Here is a 20,470-nt window from a genome sequence, read left to right on the forward strand (position 1 = left end):
ATTTTTTTTTAGGTTGAACTTGACTCTGATGTATATTCATGCTGTTGTAAAATTCTGCAGCATTCTAAGACCCAAGAAAGAAGCAATTCATGAAAATAACTGAACCATATAAAATATTTGTCATATAAAACAAAAACTACTTTCAAATAATGACGTTTAACAGTTTATTTTGAAGGTCATTTTAAAAACAAAGTTAAAGACAATCTGAGAAAAAATTGCACAGAATACACTCATTAAATAAGTATGGTGATTAAATCAAAATAAGGGATATATGTTTTCTTCTGTAATTCCGGAAATAAGTTCTGTTGTCCTGAAGGTTCTTATACTTCCAAAAAGGGGGGAAAATCATGGCAATTAAAGCTGCCTCTTAATCATGTAAATCTACAGGTAGAAACCAAATTTTTCTGTTCTTCCCAATAAGTCAGTTTCGATCTTCAAACTGTGCCTTGTTTTTTAAAAGATATGATGCTAGAAATTCAATGGGATTTGGTGGTCTGTAAGGGAAAAGAAATCCAAAATTTAGAAATTTATATTCTAAGTGTATTAACTTAAATGTATTGTTCCATAACAGAAACACATCTTTTTCAGATTAATTTTCATTTTATACTCAAAGGCCATTTGTGGTAAATACGGTTAAGTAAAACAGGCAAGTAGGTTAGTCAACAACATAGTTAAAAGAGACTGAAAGTTTTGTATGGCTTAAATCTGGTTATAAACACAATTCTAAAACACAAGTTTCAAAAATGTAATTTTTGACAATGGGATGACGATTACCCAGGGGGGATAATGACTTAAAGGGGTCATGAGGGAGAATTCTGGAGTATTCTGACAGTATTCATTTCTTGATCTGAGTGCAAGTTATGTGGATATGTCTAGATTCTGAAAATTCATCAAACCATACACCTACGATACGCACAATTTTTCCGCAGGTATTACCCTTCAATAAGAGTACAAAAACAATATGGGAAAATGGCTGTAGCATCACTGAGACAAGTGGATCAACACCCGAAAAACTAATCAAAGGATTCAATATTCATTTGGACAAGTACTGGTATGTTTCTTTTTAAAAAGGCACCTCTAGGGATGCCTGGGTAGCTCGGTCGGTTAAGCGTCTGCCTTTGGCTCAGGTCATGATCCCAGGGTACTGGGATCAAGTCCCACACTGGGCTCCTTGCTCAGCAGGGAGCCTGCTTCTCCCTCTGCCTGCCGCTCCCCCTGCTTGTGCCCTGTCTCTCTTTCTCTCTCTGACAAGTAAATAAAATCTTTAAAAAAAAAAAAGAAAGAAAAGGCACCTCTATTTTACTTCAAATACTTAAATCACTAATAGTTCTAATACTGCTACCACACAGTGCAACTGAGAAGTTAAACATATTTTAAAATCAAGAGGTAGTAAGGGCATCTGGGTGGCTCATTCGGTTAAGCATTAGCCTTTGGCTCAGGTCATGATCCCAGGGTCCTGGGTCTCTGGTCAAGAGAAGCCTGCTTCTCCCTCTCCCTCTGCCTACTGCTCTGCCTACTTGTGCTTTCTCTCTCTCTCTCTAGCTCTGTCAAATAAATAAATAAGATCTTTAAAAAAAAAAATTAAGTGGTGGGAGAATGAGGAACTGGAGGAAGGTGGTCAAAAGGAACACACTTCCAGTTCCAAGACGAGTAAGCACCAGGGCTATGATGTACGCTACAATGACCACAGCTAACACTGCTGTGTGACAGACAGCAAAGTTGTTGAGGGAAGGACCTAAGAGTTCTCATCACAAGGAGAATTTCTTTTTATTTCTTTTTTCCTTTTTATTGCATCTGTGTAAGACGATGGATGTTAACTAAACCCACTGTGGTTATCATTTCACAATATATGTAAATCAAACCACTATGCTATATGCTTTAGGCTTATACAGTGATATATGTCAATTATTTCTCAATAAAACTAGGAAAAATGTTAACAAAAGATATAGTCATATTTATCACTTTTCCATAAATTATTCTTGCTGAGAAAACAAGTTGAAAGATGAAAAGTTGGGGGAATCAGCTATTTAAAATCCTACTATGAAAAGGCATATTTAGGGGCGCCTGGGTGGCTCAGTCATTGAGTGTCTGCCTTCGGCTCGGGTCGTGGTCCCAGGGTCCTGGGATCGAGCCCCACATCTGGCTCCCTGCTCGGCGGGAGGCCTGCTTCTCCCCCTCCCTCTCCCCCCCGCTTGTGTTCCCTTTCTCGCTGTCTCTCTCTCTGTTGAAAAATAAATAAAATCTAGAAAAAAAAAAAAAAGAAAGAAAAGGCATATTTAGAATTAATTTACAATGATCTCAAAACATTCCCTTAGCATTTTAAACAGTCTTTTGAACTGCCTAGACATAAACAATTTTTCACATAATATTTATGATTCATTTCATGAATAATTTTGCCAGAATTCCTTACTTAAAAAGTGTATTTACTAACAGCATGTTACTTTAAAACTCCAAATTTTTCCTTCCAGCATTTAAAGCAATATTCATAATTCCCCTGTATCGACCTTCTGTAGATAAAGAACAAAAAAATATATAAAAGATGCCCATATTTTAATTGACAGTATTAGAGCCAAGACATATCCTGCAGTCATAAACAAATTCTATTTTATACACATAACCAATATTTTTCTTATTGGATTTGCTTGTACAAAAAAACTTAGGTAGAATCATAAGGAAAAAACATGTACAGAAAAAAACTGTAATGTTGCTAACAAAGAAATACAAATCAAAAGAGCTTGGCAAGAAAAGTTTATAATAATACTCATGCTGTTGATGTTATGATAGTGGAAGAAATTTAAGGATAAACTTTTGGACAGAAAAGTGTTTTTATGTGTCAAACACTGTAATAGTCATGTTCCTCAAACTAGCAAATCAACTCTTGGAAATTTATCCTAAGAAAGTAATTAAAGGGGTGCCTGGGTGGCTCAGGTCGTTAGGCATCTGCCTTCGGCTCAGGTCATGATCCCAGGGTCCTGGGATTGAGCCCTGCATCGGGCTCCCTGCTCAGCGGGGAGCCTGCTTCTCCCTCTCCCACTCCCCCTGCAGTGTTCCCTCTCTCGCTGTCTCTGTCAAATTAATAAATAAAATCTTAAAAAAAGTAATTAAACAAAGTCAAAAGAGGCATGAAAACATATAAATTGCCTGCTAACCTAGATTAACAAAGGAAATTGGACCTAGGAGTTCAACAACGAGAAAATGGCTAAATTAATTGTGGTATTGTTATAATCAAATTATAATCACAAAGGCTATGCAGAGATATGGAAAAAGTTTTATGTTATAATATTAAGTACAAAGGACATATAAAATTACATGTATACCATGATTACAAAGCTTTACAAATATGCAGATGATCTAACACTAGAAGAGAGAAATGAAAGTGTCTGAATGGATGATATTATGGTTGACTTACTTTTTTTTAACTCTAATATCCATAAATTTCTTATATTTTATAAATAACACAACTAATGATATTCCTTTTTTTCTCTTTTTTTTAAACTAGTGATATTTCAATTAGGGAAGTCTTTATTTAGCTTTCTCTGGTAACTCCATTTGCAGACACTATTATCTTACCTTTCTTTTGCAAGCACAGCAAGTCCCTGTAATAAAATAGGCACAACTGTCTGATCCAGGTAGGCACGAGTTGGCAAAGACTGGAGATCCACTTTCTGTTTTGATGACTTTTCTGCATTCATCTTCTCATTGTCTACTATCCTCTAGTAGATTCAAAAAACATGCATGTATATTACAAATAACTAGATTATTTTGAGTGGTAAACAAAAATTAATGGAAGTATGACACTAATAGAAAAGACAAATCAATGACTAGAGAGCTGATATTGAACAGCAAATCTCTCTGCCAAAATAAAATCAGACCAGTCTCTAAATTCCATTTAAACTTTTTCTCTCTGAAGGCAACATAGTATCTCATTCTTTTATTTACTTATTTTAATTAAGTTGGCTCCACACCCAATGTGGGGCTTGAACTCAGGAGCCTGAGATCAAGCACTACATATTCTACCAACTGAATAAGCCACACACCCCAGTATCTCCTGATCCTACTCTTTCTCCCTTTCTTTTTGCCTGTTTAGGAGTAAATACAAGTGCTTTCTCTTTTTTTCATAAGAATACCTTCTTACACTATGCTTCAAAAATCTGGACAGGACACTAAGTAGCACTGAACCACACTGAGAAAGCTAGACCTGTTTCAATTTTTTCATCACAGTATCAAGGACAAAGACTCACTTTGGTACTAATAGGTCTGTAACACTTCTGTAACATTTGCTAAACTCTCTTCTTAACAGAGAGCAGGCTTCAGGCTCAGAGCTTTCCAATGGCAACAGAATATAGCTAAAATTTTTTACCACCATTTTATATTCACTGTTTTCATTTTTATGGTTATCCTCTATCAAAATTAGAATGCTTTTCCCTTTGTTTCTTTTTTAAAGAAATGCATTCGTGATTTTTAAAAGTGAACAGAATCAAGAAAAAATATTAAGTAAACGAAGGCCAAAAAATGGGGGAATTACTAATATGGAAAAGATCATTAATGTGATATTTAAATGATGTTTAAGAAACAACTTATACTTTCTACTCCTAAGAACCCCCAAATTTTAGGTCTTTGACATATATTCATCTAACATTCAGAGCATCAAACACTGCTTTACTGAAAAACTTTGCATTCTTTTACAAATCAACCATTTTTTTTAAAGATTTTATTTATTTATTTGAGACAGAGAGAATGAGAGAGAGAGAGAGAGCACATGAGAGGGGGGAGGGTCAGAGGGAGAAGCAGGCTCCCTGCCGAGCAGAGAGCCCGATGCGGGACTCGATCCAGGGACTCCAGGATCATGACCTGAGCCGAAGGCAGCTGCTTAACCAACTGAGCCACCCATGCGCCCACAAATCAACCATTCTAGAAACTTAGAAATAAGTGCCTATCTAAAAGGCAAAACATTATTAAGAACATTTTCATTTAAATGAACTTTTGGGGGCGCCTGGGTGGCTCAGCCGGCTAAGTGACTAAGCATCTGCCTTCGGCTCAGGTCATGGTCCTACGGTCCTGGGATTGAGCCCCACATCAGGCTCCCCGCTCAACGGGGAGTCTGCTTCTCCTTCTCTCTGTAACCCTCCCCTTGCTTGTGCTCCCTCACTCTCTCTCAAATGAATAAATTTTTAAAAATAAAATAAAATAAATGAACTTTCAGGGCACCTGGCTCGTTCAGCTGGTGGAGCGTGCAACTCTTGATCTAGGGGTTGTGGGTTCGAGCCCCACATTGGGTGAAGAGATTACTTAAAAATAAAATCACTAAAAAAACCTGAACTTTAACTTCAATCACACTCAAACTGGATATAAATGAGTCAACAACAACAAACAAACATCCGCTAGACTTAATTTTTTAGACAATTTTATTTATAAAAAGTGATAAAAAAAACTTTAATCATATATCTAAAATGTGTATATATATATACCATGGTTTCCAAAGATAGTTCCCACAACTATGTCTGCCAACTACTCTAAGTTCGCTCATTTTCCATCTTATTTTGAGACAAGACAATAATGCTCTATACTTAACTAATGGTAAAATAGTTACTTACTTGCTCATGGATTAACAAATTTATTGCTCCTTGGTAAATTTCAACAGATAATACCCATATATGACAAAAACTAGTCAGTTACATGACATTCCAATGCCTTCAATAAGAAAGAGCAACACCTGAACAACTCCTATAGATCTTATAATAAACCCCTTGACCAAATCCTCATTTTTTTATTCAAAAAAAATTTTTTTAAAGATTTTATTTATTTGACAGAGAGAGACACAGCGAGAGAGGGAACACAAGCAGGGGGAGTGGGAGAGGGAGAAGCAGGCTTCCCGCCGAGCAGGGAGCCCGATGCGGGGGCTCGATCCCAGGACTCTGGGATCACGACCTGAGCTGAAGGCAGACGCTTAATGACTGAGCCACCCAGGCACCCCTTTTCATTCAAATATTTAATGAATATCTACTATGTGCCAACTTCCATGCTTAAGCCCAAATCCTGAATTAATCTAAAAATATATATATATAAATTACCCCCTCAAAAGGTAAAAGGTGTTAATGGTATATAACAACGATCACAAAAAATGGGAAAAAAATAAGGGGAGCTCTAGGATTGTCCCAGCTTACTGCTTCCTGCCTAGAAAACTTATAGGAGGCAATGCAGAGAGAAAAGCAGAGCCCAGCAGTCTCCCTGAGCTGAGAAGCCAGACTTGAAACTTCAGGGAGATCAAGACAACTAGAATTTGCAGGACAGAGTACTGCAGAGTGCATGGAGAGGAGAGAGATGTGCAGAAAGAGACTAAAGAGATCAGTGCATGCATAACAGTAAATTACCCAAGGCCAAGAAAAAAAACACCTGGAAAGAGCAGGAGACATAATCCCTGCAGCTCATACAAGGCCAGGAATAGTTCATGTTCCTGTGACCCAAAATTGGAAAACTGGGTAATACATGGAGCACTGGGGAAGATGAAAGAGGAGGATATTAGGCCTAAATTAAAGGCTGGTCTTGTTCTACCTAACAAAGCTTAAAGCAAACCTCAAAAGAATCAAATTGTTTCTCAGTAACTTAAGTGTGTCCTAGAACAAAGCTCAAGAATGTTTGAAGGGGGGTGCCTGGGTGGCTCAGTTGGTTGAGCGACTGCCTTACGGCTCAGGTCATGATCCTGGAGTCCCAGGATGGCGTCCCGAGTCAGGCTCCCTGCTCAGTGGGGAGTCTGCTTCTCCCTCTGACCCACCCCCTTCTCATGCTCTCTCTCTCTCTCTCTCAAATGAAAAAAAAAAAATCTTAAAAAAAAAAAAAGAATGTTTGAAGGAATACAAAAATAACCAGTACCCAACAAGGTAAAATGCACAATGCCCAGCCTCCAAAAAGAAATCATCATGCAGGGGCGCCTGGGTGGTTCAGTCGTTGAGCGTCTGCCTTCGGCTCAGGTCATGATCCCAGGGTCCTGGGATCGAGCCCCACATTGGGCTCCCTGCTCTGCGGGAAGCCTGCTTCTCCCTCTCCCACTCCCCCTGCTTGTGTTCCTTCTCTCACTCTCTCTGTCAGATAAATAAATAAAATCTTTAAAAAAAAAAAAGAAATCATCATGCAGGCAAAGAAGCAGGATATGCTACCCATAATGAGGAAAAAATTCAATTCACAGAAATAGACCCAGAAATGATACAGATGATAGAACAGGCAATGCCATTAACCAGTTTTTTGGGGTTTTTTTAAGATTTTATTTATTTATTTGCTAGAGAGAGCGTGGGCGAGAGAGAATGAGCAAGAGCACAAGCAGGGGGAGCTGCAAGCAGAGGGAGAAGCAGGCTCCCTGCTGAGCAAGAAGCCCGATGTGGGACTCGATCCCAGAGTCCTGGGATCTTGACCTGAGCCAAAGGGAGCCGCTTAACCGACTGAGCCATCCAGGCGTCCCCATTAACCAGTTATTATAACATCTTCCACACCTTCAGAAGGGAGAGGAAAATATAAGTTTACAGAGTACTTAAAAATATTTGAAGAAATAATGGCTGAAATTTTTCCAAATTTCATGAAAATTCTAAACCCACAGATCCAAGAAACTCGATGAATCCTGAGCAAAAGATGCGTATTTTTTTAAAAACCTAAACGAAGACATACCATAATCGAATTATTTAAAAGCTGTAATAAAATCATAAAAGCACCAAAAGAAGACACATTAAGTATGAAGAAGCAAAGAAAGAAGTGACTGCAGATTTCCTGTCAGAAACAGTGTCAGCCAAAAAGACAGTGGAGCAAATCTATACCCAGCAAAAATATCTCAAGAATAAAGACCAAAAAAAAAAAAAAGAAAAAAAAAGAATAAGGGGCCGCCTGGGTGGCTTAGTTGGTTAAGCGACTGCCTTCAGCTCAGGTCATGATCCCAGAGTCCTGGGATCAAGTCCCACATCTGGCTCCCAGCTCAGCGGGAAGCCTGCTTCTCCCTCTGACCCTCTCCCCTCTCATGCTGTTTCTCTCTCTCTCAAACAAATAAATAAAATCTTTAAAAAAAAAAAAAAAGGACAAAATAATGACTTTTTCAGACATTCAGAAGCTTGAAGAATTCCTTACCAGCAGACCTATACTACAAGAAATGTTAAAAGAAGCCCTTAAGGCAGAAGGAAATCTGGATCTACACAAAAGAATGCAGAGTCAAGGGGCATCTGGGTAGCTCAGTCAGTTAAGCATCTGCCTTTGGCTCTGGTCATGAGCCATGGCGTTCCAGGATCAAGCCCCACATTGAGCTCCCTGCTCAGCAGAAAGCTTGCTTCTCCCTCTCCCTCTGCTGCTCCCCCTGCTTGTGAGTGCATGCTCTCGCTCTCACTGTCAAATAAATAAAATCTTAATTAAAAAAAAAAAAGAATGAAGAGTCAAGATGGCAAATATGGTAAATGGTACATATGTGGGTAAATGTGAAATATTCCTTTCTCTTATTGTTTAAATCTCTTTAAAGATAATTAACCTTTTAAAGAAAAAATAAAAATAATGAATTACAGAATTTATAACATAAGTAGAAGTAAAATGTGTAACAACAGTACAAAGGCCAGTTGAGAGAAAATGGGAGAATACTGTTGTAAGGTTTGGTGGTTTCTGTTTGTGTTTTTTTTAAGACTGATTTATTTATTTATTTTAAGAGAGAGAACGAGCAGGGGGAAGGGCAGAGGAAGAGAATCCTTCAAGCGGACTCCCTGCTGAACAAGGAGCCCAACCGGGGGCTGGATCCCACAACCCAAGAGATCATGACCTAAGCTGAAACCAAGAGTCTGACGCTCAACCGACTGAGCCACCCTCAACCTAATGAGCCACCCAGCGCCCTTGTTGTAAGGTTTTTATACTATACACAAAAAGAAATAAAACCACTTGAAGGTAAATTGTGAAGTTAGACTTGCATGCTATAAACCGTAAAGCAAGCACCTAAAAAGAAATTATAACTTATAAGCCAATAAAGGAAATAAAACGGAATAAGAGAAAAAGTATCATCTATAGAGTAGTGGTTTTCAGGTTTTCAAATACCACAACAAATTAAAAATTACACAATGAACAAAGGGACTAACATAGGGATGTTAACTCTATTTTGCCAAGTAAAAACTTACGAATACATAAACTATGATTTTACTACCACCATTAATTCACAAAGAATGGGCATTTTAAAATTATAGAAGCAGGAAGACCAATCACCAAATAATGTATCATTATCAAACACTCCCTCCTCTCATTTTTTTCTCACTTTACCATGGAAATTGGTCTGAGGACTTGAAAGAAAGCCTTTGGGAATCACTGCTCTAATGTATTATGACTCTGCCTTCATATACAAGCACCATCAGACTGCTGATGAGGCGTCTGGGTGGCTTAGTCGTTAGGCATCTGCCTTTGGCTCAGGTCATGATCCCAGAGTCCTGGGATCAAGCCCCAAGTCGAGCTCCCGTGAGCTCCCTGCTTTGTGGGAAGCCTGCTTCTCCCTCTCCCACTCCCCTTGCCTATGTTCCCTCTCTCGCTGTCTCACTCTCTGTCAAATAAATAAAATCTTTAAAAAATAAAAATAAATAAAAAAGAAAAAAAGACTGCTGATGTCTATAAAGAAGTTTCTTAAATAAATAGAACACAAAGTGGTGTAGAGGATCTTCACCAGGTTCAATTAAAGACTACATTATGAAAATAAGTTCTCTTCTTAATACAGATATCAAACCCCAGAAACATTCCTAGCAATTTCATAAGGCACAGAGTGGTCATTCCACATGACAGGCAACTCAAGATCATCAACACAATTTAAATGTACCACAAAAATGTCAACCTGCCTGGCTTTAACACATGGCCCTCCACTTACTTCCTGATGACCTTACACAAATTACTCAATTTCTCCGAGCTTTACAGGACTGAAGAGACATGCAAATTACTTAGCAGTGTACCTGGCACACAGTAAAAGTAAAGAAATACTAGCAGCTGTTACTATTATTACTCTGCTTGGAAATACTCCTTCCCACATTTATCTAAGCTTAATCACTGGCAATGTCTCCGCCCTTTGTCCCCCAATAAAACACACACATCTCCCAGATACCTCTATTTTCCTAACATATCCCACCCAGCTTTGGCTAATTCATTTGTCCTAGCATTTATTCATTCATTTACAAAACAACTTCTACTTTTAAACAACCTCCTAGCACTTATATGAAAAAGCTCTAAGAAAATATATCTTCTTTTGTATGTTTTTCACATGTTCTTTGAATTCAGACTTAACTGTGTAAGGCAAAAACAATGTCTATTACGTGTGTTATAGAGTCCAATGGCATCTACTACTGAAGGCAAAATCAACATTTATTAAATATTGACTCAACCAGCACACTATTCTGTTACAAAGACAATGGGTGTAATTTTAATGTGCAGTTTTTCCAAAACATATCCCAACAGATTCATTAATACCCACCAAGCAAAACGACTGTCTCCATTAGTAATGCATGTTTGTTTCTATCACTTTCAGAAGTTCAACCTCTTGACTCAAAACTAATTTGAATGTCTGTATACCACGAAGTATTAGTACCGCTAATAAAACAGGCTACCCATAATTTGATACTATTTAGTTCATGCCGATAAAGTTTTCCCTTGTGCAAAGCAACCTAGTAAAAACGGATCCCAAGTTTTCTCCAGCTCGTAAGAGACGTCCAGATACGCGTAAGAACCGGGCGAATTACCTCGACATTGTCTGTAAGACCGTACTCAGAGTGAGGGTTTTCTGCAACCTAGAAAACAAAACACAGGTCACTGAGACGTGAGCCACCCCTTCTTGCTACACACCGCCACCCTGAAGCCAGGGCCTCCTGGTACCTGCGTCTGTCCCTCCAGCATCTGCTCTGGCTCCATGGCGGACCCTGCAAGTCACAATCCCCGGAAACCAGTCTTGGAAAACAAGAAGAACCGTGAGTTAACCGGGAGATTTCAACATGAAGATGCCAGGATGGAGCCCAGCCCAGCCCCCGACCCCGCCCCTCACCCCCACCTGGGCGCGGGAGCACCCGGAGCAGTAGAGGAGCGAGGTGGGACAGTCCAAGACAGGGCGCCCGCATCAGGTCCGGAAGCTCCGCAGTTGTCCCAAGAACCTAGAAGAGGTGGGGAAGGGGGGAGAGGGAGCTGATTACCCGCGCCCAAGCCGCTGGTTCTTAAGAGCCCTGCACCGCGCCACCAACTCCCAGCACAAACCGCTTCGGCCGTAAGTGACGGATGTCGCACAACTGCCGCGCCTGCGCAGAACCCCTCAGTGGGTCTGGGGCGGGGAGGGATTGGGACCCTGTCCTGAGTCTGTATCGCCCTGTGTGGTCAACAAAGTGTCCTGGCCGAAGCCTGGCCCCGAAGGTTGCGGGAGACTAGTTCTTCAACCTGCCTACCCAAGGCAAGCGCCACCCCAACTGCAGACACAGTGACCACCGCAGCTGGCAGGGGTTCGGCCCGCGCAGCCCGCAGAGCTGCCTGAAACCTCCTGCGGAAGGTCTTCAGCGCGGAAGCGAAATCATCCATTTCGCTGGGTGATTCTTATTAAAAAATCAAACCTAATCTAAGCAGTCTACGAAAGAATGTCAGTGTTTTACTTTAGAAAGGTGGGGGAAGAAGAAATGTTGGGGATTTCATGGTAAGCTTTGATCATTCCTTAAATCTGTGAATATGCGATGTTAATGCTACCTTACATTTGTATCAAAGTTAGCAAAAAGCAACTGGCTTTCCAAAGTGTGATACTGTTGATACTATTGTATTTGTAAAAAACACAAAAGATAATTTGCCTCCTACGTACTATTCGTAAATAGCAAACAGGATTGTTCTAATTACAATAAATTCCATTTATTTTAATGTAAACACAGGCGATACACTCATTAAAGTTCCTACCTTTAATTCAACAATCCCATTTGTAGTAGCACTTTGTAATATGAAAATTTGAAAACTTAATATTAAATGTTTGGAGACTAAATATGTCATATCAATATAAGGGAATGTAAGCTATTAAAAGTCATGACTAGAAATACAGAAACATTTGTGATTATAACGTTAAGTTTTGAAAACGGTAGAATACAACTTCATTTTGCTACTCTGCAAAAACTGAGCAGATAAAGATCTAAAATAAATTTGTTGGGGCGCCTGGGTGGCTCAGTCGTGAAGTGTCTGCCTTCGGCTCAGGTCATGAACCTAGGGTCCTGGGATCAAGCCCCGCATCGCATTCGGCTCCCTGCTGAAGTGGGGAGCCTGCTTCTCTCTCCTGCTTCTCTCTCCCCACTCCTCCTGCTTGTGTTCCCTCTCTCGCTGTGTCTCTCTGTCAAATAAATAAATAAAACCTTTAAAAATTTTTATTTAGGAACTAGACTTGTGGGTACGTTTTTAAAGTTTAATTTTGTGATGGATACTTGATTAGTACTGTAATTGATGACAGTTAACATATGGCACTTTGAGGATTTTTCAGTAGGACTTATGGAAAGATGTGGATGCATATGTACAAGATATAGAAATTTACTAGTACATATATTAACTCAAGATTAAATGCTTTTCAGGAGTGGGAAATAACAGCAAATAAGTTTAGAGAATAGTTGGGGAAACTTAAGAGAATAGTTATGTGCATTGCTATATTATCATATATTCATACATTTCCCAATACATCGTAGACACTCAAATATTTCCAAATCCAGAAAGTAACTGAGAGCTGCTAATTTATATTTTCTAAGTACTGACAGTTTCAGTAAAATGGGAAGCTAGACTGAGCTTCTTCAAGACCGGGACCTTGTCTTATTTAACGTAGTACTTCACACAGTGCCTAGTACATCATAAGGTTCACAACATATATGGATTTGATTCATAATCAAAACTGAATATAGATATATATGCTGACACTACTAAAGGCTATATATAATTTATGTATGTATGTGTGTGTAAGATACATACATATATGATTACCAAAGGGAGCAGCACAGAACAATTAACTATCAACCAGGTTTCTCTCAATCTAGAAAGACTTATAAAAGTGGTTTACAAAAAAGCTTCACCAAATTTTTTACATTTACAACTTATTGAAAAATTCAGAGAACAAGCCATCACAGAAGAGAGATGGGAGGGGAAAAATGACAGCTAGAAATGATGTAAATGGATTAGCAAGAAAATGATAGGAAGTATAAGGTTAATTGAAGATACTGCAGAATGCTGAGTTCCTATACAAAATTAAAGATTCTGAAGAGGATGGGCCCTGGGAACTATGATTATGACAGAAATTTGCAATAATGTGTACTCTCTAGAGAGGGATAAATTAAAAGAATGAGAAGAACTCTTGTTTGGACTTGTCATACCAAACTTGGTTCAGGACTCCTCTCATCTGCTTCTATTATGTCTTTTTATTACAGCACTTACCTCATTCTGCCTTATATATTGTTTGCAGTTAAACACAATTAGATTTTTTAGTTCTTCAAAGGCAAAAATCTTATATTCATCTTCATATTTGCTTCTTATATTCAATAAATATTTTTCCAAAAAAGGGAATTTATAGGGAAGGCAAGCACTTGCACCAAAGCACTACTCTAAACTGTCTTTCTTAGGGCTTTAGGGAGATAGTAGTTTATAGATTCTAGAACTAGGATTCTAGAACTAGGATTCTAGAATCTAGAATAATAAAGAAAAATTACTGTGCTTGACCCCCTTTTTATAGACTTGGTGCAAATTCCATTTATAAAACATTAAACTATTAGACAATACCTATTTAGCAATAATACAGTATATATAGTAAAGAAACACTTGATTTGGGATTAGATGAGTATTAGAACCTGGTTCCTTCACTGTTTACCATGTGGAAGTAAGCAAATAATTTAACTCTTCTGGGCTTCATGTTTTTTCACATATAGATTAGGATAACAATTCTTCATGAAGAGGATCAAATGAGATAAAATAGATGAAACTGCTTTTTGTGAAGCTATATGAATATAAGTGAGACATTCTATTTTATCTGTACCTAACTACTGCTTCGTTATCATAATAATCTACCTTTTTTGTTCCTATTCTTTTTTCTTTTAATTAATTTGTGAGAAAGTGCTCAAATAAAGAACATGATTCATCACACAGTTATACACAAACGTCTTTGCAAAAGAATACATAGAATTTATTGAGTGTAAATGGGCCCTGTGAGAACAGTCTATGGGGAGGCACACCAGCCACCTCTGAAAAAGACCTAGAAATATATATTCCAGATTTGGTTAATCATTTTCCAAGGAAGTATCTTTTGGTGGCTGATATAAAGAAAACAACTACTCTACCCATAGTTCCCTTGTCTCCACTACCAAACCCCAGGCCCAAGCACGCTTACCACTATCATCATCTCAGCAATGTTGGTATACCAAAGAACATGCCAAATGGGCTTTTTTTTTTTTTAATTTTATTTATTCATCTAACAAAGAGAGACACAGCGAGAGAGGGAACACAAGCAGGGGGAGTGGGAGAGGGAGAAGCAGGCTTCCCGCGAAGCAGGGAGTCCGATGCGGGGCTCAATCCCAGGACCCCAAGACCATGACCAGAGCCGAAGGCAGACACCTAACAACTGAGCCACCCAGGTGCCCCACCAAATGGGCTTTTTAAATGAATAGAGTGTGTTTGGATTTTTATGATACAGATGTGATCTTAGCAATGAGAGTAATAAAAAAGCTAAACTTACTACAATTCCAATCCCTAAATTGTCCCTTATTTCTTCCATTTCTCATAAGAGGTTGGTTATATTTAGATTTTTTTCAAAATCTCCTAAATGATTTTCAATTTCTAAAAGTGTTGATTTTAGGGACACCTGGCTGGCTCATTGGAAGAGTGTGTGACTCTTGATCTCGGGGTCATGAGATTGAGCCCCACATTGGATGTAGAGATTACTTAAAATCTTTAAAGAAAAAAGTGTTGATTATATGCTTTATGTTTTCTTTTTAGAATCCAAATAACTTAAATGTATGTTTATAAATAGGTCATGGGTAATAAGTAATAAGTATAATATATAACTTGGGTATCTTTTATTTTTTTTAAGATTTATATATTTATTCCAGAGAGAGAGAGTGCATACATGAGCCAGAGGAGGGGCAGAGGGAGAAGGAGCTGAGTAGACTCCCAGCTGAGCAGGGAGCCAGGCAGGAGGCTCAATCCCATGACCCCTGGACCATTGGACACTTAACCAACTGAGCCACCCAGGCACCCCTGATATCTTTTAATTTTAAGATACCCAGAGCCATTCCTGTTAATTTATGTTGAAACCATCTCTCTCTCTGTCTCTCTCTCTCTTTTTTTTTTTTGTAATCTCTACACCCAACAAGGGGCTAGAACTCAGGACCCCAAGATCAAGAATCACATACTCTGGGCGCCTGGGTGGCTCAGTTGGTTAAGCAACTGCCTTCGGCTCAGGTCATGATCCTGGAGTCCCGGGATCAAGTCCCGCATCGGGCTCCCTGCTCAGCTAGGAGCCTGCTTCTCCCTCTGACCCTCCCCCCTCTCATGTACTCTCTCTCATTCTCGCTCTCTCAAATAAATAAATTAAAAAATCTTAAAAAAAAAGAATCACATACTCTACTGACTGAGCCAGCCAGACACCCTGAAACCTTTTCTTAAAGACAAATATCGGCACCAAAATAGAAATTGGTAGTTATGCCACCTAATTTTAATATCAGATTATTGTGTAAAGTGTTTTTCTTTATAGTATCATTATCAGAATGCATTGCTGATGTATTCATATATGAGAGAGTGCAGAACAAAAATTGAATTAGAAGCCCAATTAGGTCCAGGTACCTTGTGAAGTGATTTACATATTCTACCACATAATACTGTAATCCCCTTGTAAGGTAGATATAATTATCCCCATAAAATAAGATGATAAAAATTGATTCAGAAAATTGTCAGGGCGCCTAGGTGGCTCAGTCAGTTAAGTATCTGACTCTTGATCTCAGCTCAGGTCTTGATCTCAGGGTCGTGAGTTCAAGCCCCAGGTTGGGCTCCACACTGGGCATGGAGCCTACTTAAAAAAAAAGAAAAGAAAATTGTAACATAATGTCACATACTTATATGGCTAGTTGAAAAAAAAATTTTTTTTAAGATTTTATTTATTTGAGAGAGAGAGTGAGAGCACAAGCCAGGCGGAGAGGCAGAGGTAGAAGCAGGCTCCTGATGTGGGGCTCAATCCCAGGACCCTGGGATCATGACCTGAACCAAAGGCAGATGCTTAACCAACTGAGCAACCCAGGCACCCCATGGCTAGATGAAATTTCAACCCAGATCCACCTAATTCCAAAGGTTGTGCTCCTGGCTATGCATAAATAGAGAACAAATATATCAGTTAATATGCTTTGGGATTCCACTAACAAATCCCAACTCCAGTTTGTTAAACAACAACTAAGACTTTTTGAGTAACAACTGAAAATCCCAGTAGTAAAGGGGGTATCTAACAAGGTTTAGTTGTGGCTTTTATACTGTTTCTCTACAGTTTTCTCACCTTCATCTCTATATATCAGCTTCATTCTCAGGCTGCTTTCTCATGGTGAAGAGATCATTGCTAGAAGTACTCAGGACAACATGCTTTCTTTTTCATATTCAGAGACAGAAAGCATCACTTCTCTTAGGTCTACCCATGTACCAAAAGTCTGAACTTTGCTTTGATCTGTCCATCTTGAATCAGTTATTTTGATAAGGTGGGTGTCATGTGTTGACTAGCACAGAGCTGAATGACTGCCCATTCCTGAACAATGACAAGGATGTGACCTGGTAGTAGTTGGTCCCACCCGAATTGTATGAACACCAGGTAATGGGAGAGGATTGGTTCTACAAGAGAAAACCTTAGAATGGGTCGGAAAGGGAAAGAAAGGGAATGGATGCTGAATAGTCCATCAAAAAATATTCACTGTTGGGGCGCCTAGGTGGCTCAGTCAGTTAAGTACCCAACTCCTGATTTCAGCACAGGTCATTATCTCATGGTTGTGAGATTGAGCCCCATGACTCAAGGGGCTTAGGATTCTCTCTCCTTCTCTCTCTGCCCCTCCCCATTCTCTCTCTTTCTCAAAAATAAATAAATAAATTCACTACTGCATGTTATGCAAAGAGTTTAATACAACTTATCATAAAAGGGATAAACTAAAACGGAATTTTCACTTTGACACAGCATTTCTACTTCTAGGACTTTATCCCATAGAAATACAAAAATGTATGAATAGAAGGAACTTATACCATAGTTTTTAGTAGGAAAATATTGGGAATAGGTTAAATTATGATATCTCAATACAATGGACTACTGTGTAACCACTGAAAAAGATTGAAAAAGATCTATAGATACTGGTATGAAAAACATTTGCTGCATAATTTTATGTGAAAAAATGCATGTTGTAGGAAAGTCTCTCTAGTAAGAATCTGTTTTTGCATGTATATATTTGTATGTGCATAGCAAAAAGCCTGGAGAGATATACAACAAAATATTAAGAAGGAAAATGTTGAGGGAAAGTCTTTGCTTTTTCCAAATTTGTGTATTGCTTGAACTTTTTTTCCCAAAAGTATGAATTTGCTTTAAAATAAAAAGGGTAGGGGCACCTGGGTGGCTCAGTCAGTTAAGCATCCAACTCTTGATTTCAGCTCAGGTCATGATCTCAGGGTAGTGGGATCGAGTCTCCTATTGGGCTCATGCTGGGCATGGAGCCTGCTTAAGATTCTCTCTCCCTTTCCCTCTCCCCTCCCCCCCCATCCCGTTTGCATGCTCTCAAGCCCTTAAATAAATGAATGAATGAATGAATGAATAAATAAATAATAAAATAAAATAAAAAGGGTAAAAATATTTAGGTAAGTTTTCTGTAATTGGAAAATGTATAGTTTATTCTACATAACACATGCAGGATCGGGGAAGAATATTTATGTGAGTAATGAGTCTAATCAGTTGTATGATAGTATTAAAAGAAAAATCTTCCAGTTCACCCTCCCCTTCACCCAAGTATTTGTGGGTGGTGTGCAGAAAAGAGTTAACAGAGCAGCCTGAGACTGCTGTCCTGCTTGCAAGGTTGGTTGGTATCTGGGAATTTGAATGATAAACAGTTCCCTACACAAATAGAAAACTTTCCCTAAATGATGAGAGTGGCTTAAACTGTTTGTGCAAACACTACGGTTTCTTTTAAACACCTGCTTTCCTTCTAGGAGTTTGGAATTTTGGTATATCTTAGTCAGAGGGTGCCTACATGATCAGCCCCAGTAAAAACCCAAGCACTGAGTTTGTGATGAGAGTCGTGGTAGACCGTATTACACACATGTTGTCAGAACTCATTGCTGGAGGAATTAAACGTGTCCTGTGTGACTCTACTGAGAGAAGATTCTTGGAAGCTGGCGCTTAGTTTTCTCCAGACTTTGCCCCATGTGCCTTTTCCCTTTGCTAATTTTGCTTTGTATCCTTTTGCTGTAATAAATCATAGCTGTAAGTATGACTATATTCTGAGTCCTATGAGTCCTTCTAGCAAATCACCAAGAAGGCGATCTTGGGGATCTTAAACTCTCTCGGGGAATTTAAGATAAATATAAATTACAGTGCCTGCCCTCATAAATTATATTCTGGTTCATTTACTTTAGATATATATACATATATATGATACATTTAAATGACAGTATAATAGCTGATTAAAGGTTAAGTTGAATGATATAGAGCATAAATTCTGAAGAAGTTCAGATGAGGTTGAGATATATGTAAGTAGGGGTCTTTGGAGCAGTATGAACAAAGAATAAGTATTTAAGCAAAGCTGGGAGGAGTAGGAGGCCATAACACAGACTGAAACACTGACTAGGAGAGTAAATGGAGAAACTTAGGTATCCTTACCAGAATATAGGATTTGAGCTTACCTGACAAGGTGGAGAGGAGGATCTTAAGGATAAAGAAGGCTTTCTGAAACCACTGCAGTTGGTAGAAACCACTCTTGAAAACAGACAACTCCGTTTACGTGCCCCAACATTCACCTGGTGCTTCCAGTTTCCATTACCCTGCTTTTCATGAATGCTAGAGTAACAATGCCCTGCCCACCATAAATATAGAAATGTAATACTATATTTCTATAACCAAGTCCTTAGAGTGATGATTGACTATATCCTCTGAGAATCTGGACTGCTATTCTAGGGCATTCATTTCAAATTCTGTATTAACTGCCTCTTCTTCTGCCTCTACAGCATCATAGCTTTAAAATTCAAGTTGAGCAGGTTAGGTAACAATTATACTCTTACACCTACTACTGTTTCAAAACCATGAGCTCATTCACACTTTCACTAGGAACAAATCCTTTGGAAACGAGAGAATCTCAAACTGGTGTCTCAGTTTTGTTTTGGTTTGTTTGTTTTTAAATTTGGAACCAATATCTCCTCAGCCATAGATTCCATATAAAAATTCAGAATTCTGGTATCTCTTGAAACCAGTACGCCACACATTCTTGAGAGGCAAAAATCAGCTAGAGCTAAGTAACAGCCATCCCATTTAATAAGGGGATGCTACTCTCCAATTTTTCGTAATTTTTATCATTCATATCATACATACATTTTTGAATTCCACAGCCACGCCTGGAACTTCTATATGTTCTATGTCTCACCACTGTTGTTAGTTGCTACTTGAGTTTTTAAGCTCCTGTATGACAATAAATCTGATTTTAGTCCTTATTATAATCTTGGCACCTTACTCATTGCCTGGCATGCTGTCTGTGCTTTATACCTATTTGTTGAACAAATAAATGAATAATATGTACCACAATGTGGACTCAATAAAGAGAAATGATTAATTGCCCACAATTATGTTTTTGCTTAGTAACACAACTATAGGATAATAATCCCCCAATTGTTACTCTACTCCTCCCTTACCTCCAACCATGTCTTTCGTTTCTCTTTTGTTTTCTGCCTTTTTCAAAATCAGTAATCTCTTGGTTCTAAGTGTGCCATTTTATTTTACTTTTAATAAAAATAATATCTGTCATTGGTCCCTACTTCAAATAATCCAGCATTTCTCAAGCTGAAGGTTTGAGGAGTTCCTTAGAAGAGAAGTAGGGCTAAAATAGCCAAAAAAAACTACCTGGTGATAGTCACTTGGTAAACAAATTAATGGGTTAAAGTGATAAGGTGACCAAATGTCCTGGATTAGTTAGCACAGTACTCAGCTCCTCTTTTTTGTCCTGGTGAAACTGGACCAGATTCCCTTTGAGATTAAGTGTCCCACAAGTTCTTACCATCTGAAAACTGGGAGGCCGTCACACTGTAGGTTAAATGGCAGGTTAGGATCTTCAGTCCAGGCAACTAGAAGGCCAGGATCACGGCCAGGCACTATTTCTCTTGAGGCAGATTTAGGAAGAGGTCACTTCAGAAAATGGGTTTGCTTGGGACATAATTCCAAGAGGCAGGAGATGTGGATTGAGATGACTCAAAATTGAAATCCCAGGAAAGTCTGATTTCTGGAACAACA

At 38.7% G+C, this 20,470-nt stretch overlaps 1 protein-coding gene across 4 annotated transcripts; it reads right to left on the reverse strand.

Annotated features, from left to right (window-relative positions):
- Positions 1–150: 150 nt before the first annotated feature.
- DPY30 (dpy-30 histone methyltransferase complex regulatory subunit) lies at positions 151–20,470 on the reverse strand. Of its 4 annotated transcripts, XM_064572074.1 has the most exons (6): positions 20,238–20,470; positions 11,027–11,126; positions 10,855–10,926; positions 10,722–10,769; positions 3,571–3,713; positions 462–2,242 (listed from the first exon to the last, which is right to left on the reverse strand). In XM_064572074.1, exons 3-6 carry the CDS (start codon positions 10,888–10,890, stop codon positions 2,074–2,076), a joined length of 396 nt encoding a protein of 131 aa, XP_064428144.1. In that variant the 5' UTR covers positions 10,891–10,926; positions 11,027–11,126; positions 20,238–20,470; the 3' UTR covers positions 462–2,073. The 4 variants fall into 4 exon arrangements, with proteins under 4 accessions (XP_045740317.1, XP_045740318.1, XP_064428144.1 ...); XM_045884361.3 differs by lacking the exons at positions 11,027–11,126; positions 20,238–20,470 and adding an exon at positions 11,166–11,289 and having other exon boundaries at positions 151–494; XM_045884362.3 differs by lacking the exon at positions 20,238–20,470 and having other exon boundaries at positions 151–494; positions 11,027–11,238.

This window comes from Mirounga angustirostris, unplaced genomic scaffold (assembly GCF_029215605.1).
Source record: "Mirounga angustirostris isolate CCGP_5_RB_7025 unplaced genomic scaffold, mMirAng1.0.hap1 SCAF_10, whole genome shotgun sequence".
Lineage (NCBI taxonomy): Eukaryota > Metazoa > Chordata > Mammalia > Carnivora > Phocidae > Mirounga > Mirounga angustirostris.

What these genes read in the sequence shown, in the direction of transcription:
- DPY30 (XM_064572074.1), bottom strand. Translation starts at nt 10,890, where the DNA reads ATGGAGCCAGAGCAGATGCTGGAGGGACAGACGCAG. An exon ending in TGCTGGAGGGACAGACGCAG is followed by an intron (nt 10,770 to 10,854) that starts GTACCAGGAGGC and finishes TTTGTTTTCTAG; the next exon opens with GTTGCAGAAAACCCTCACTC. An exon ending in GTCTTACAGACAATGTCGAG is followed by an intron (nt 3,714 to 10,721) that starts GTAATTCGCCCG and finishes TGAATCTACTAG; the next exon opens with AGGATAGTAGACAATGAGAA.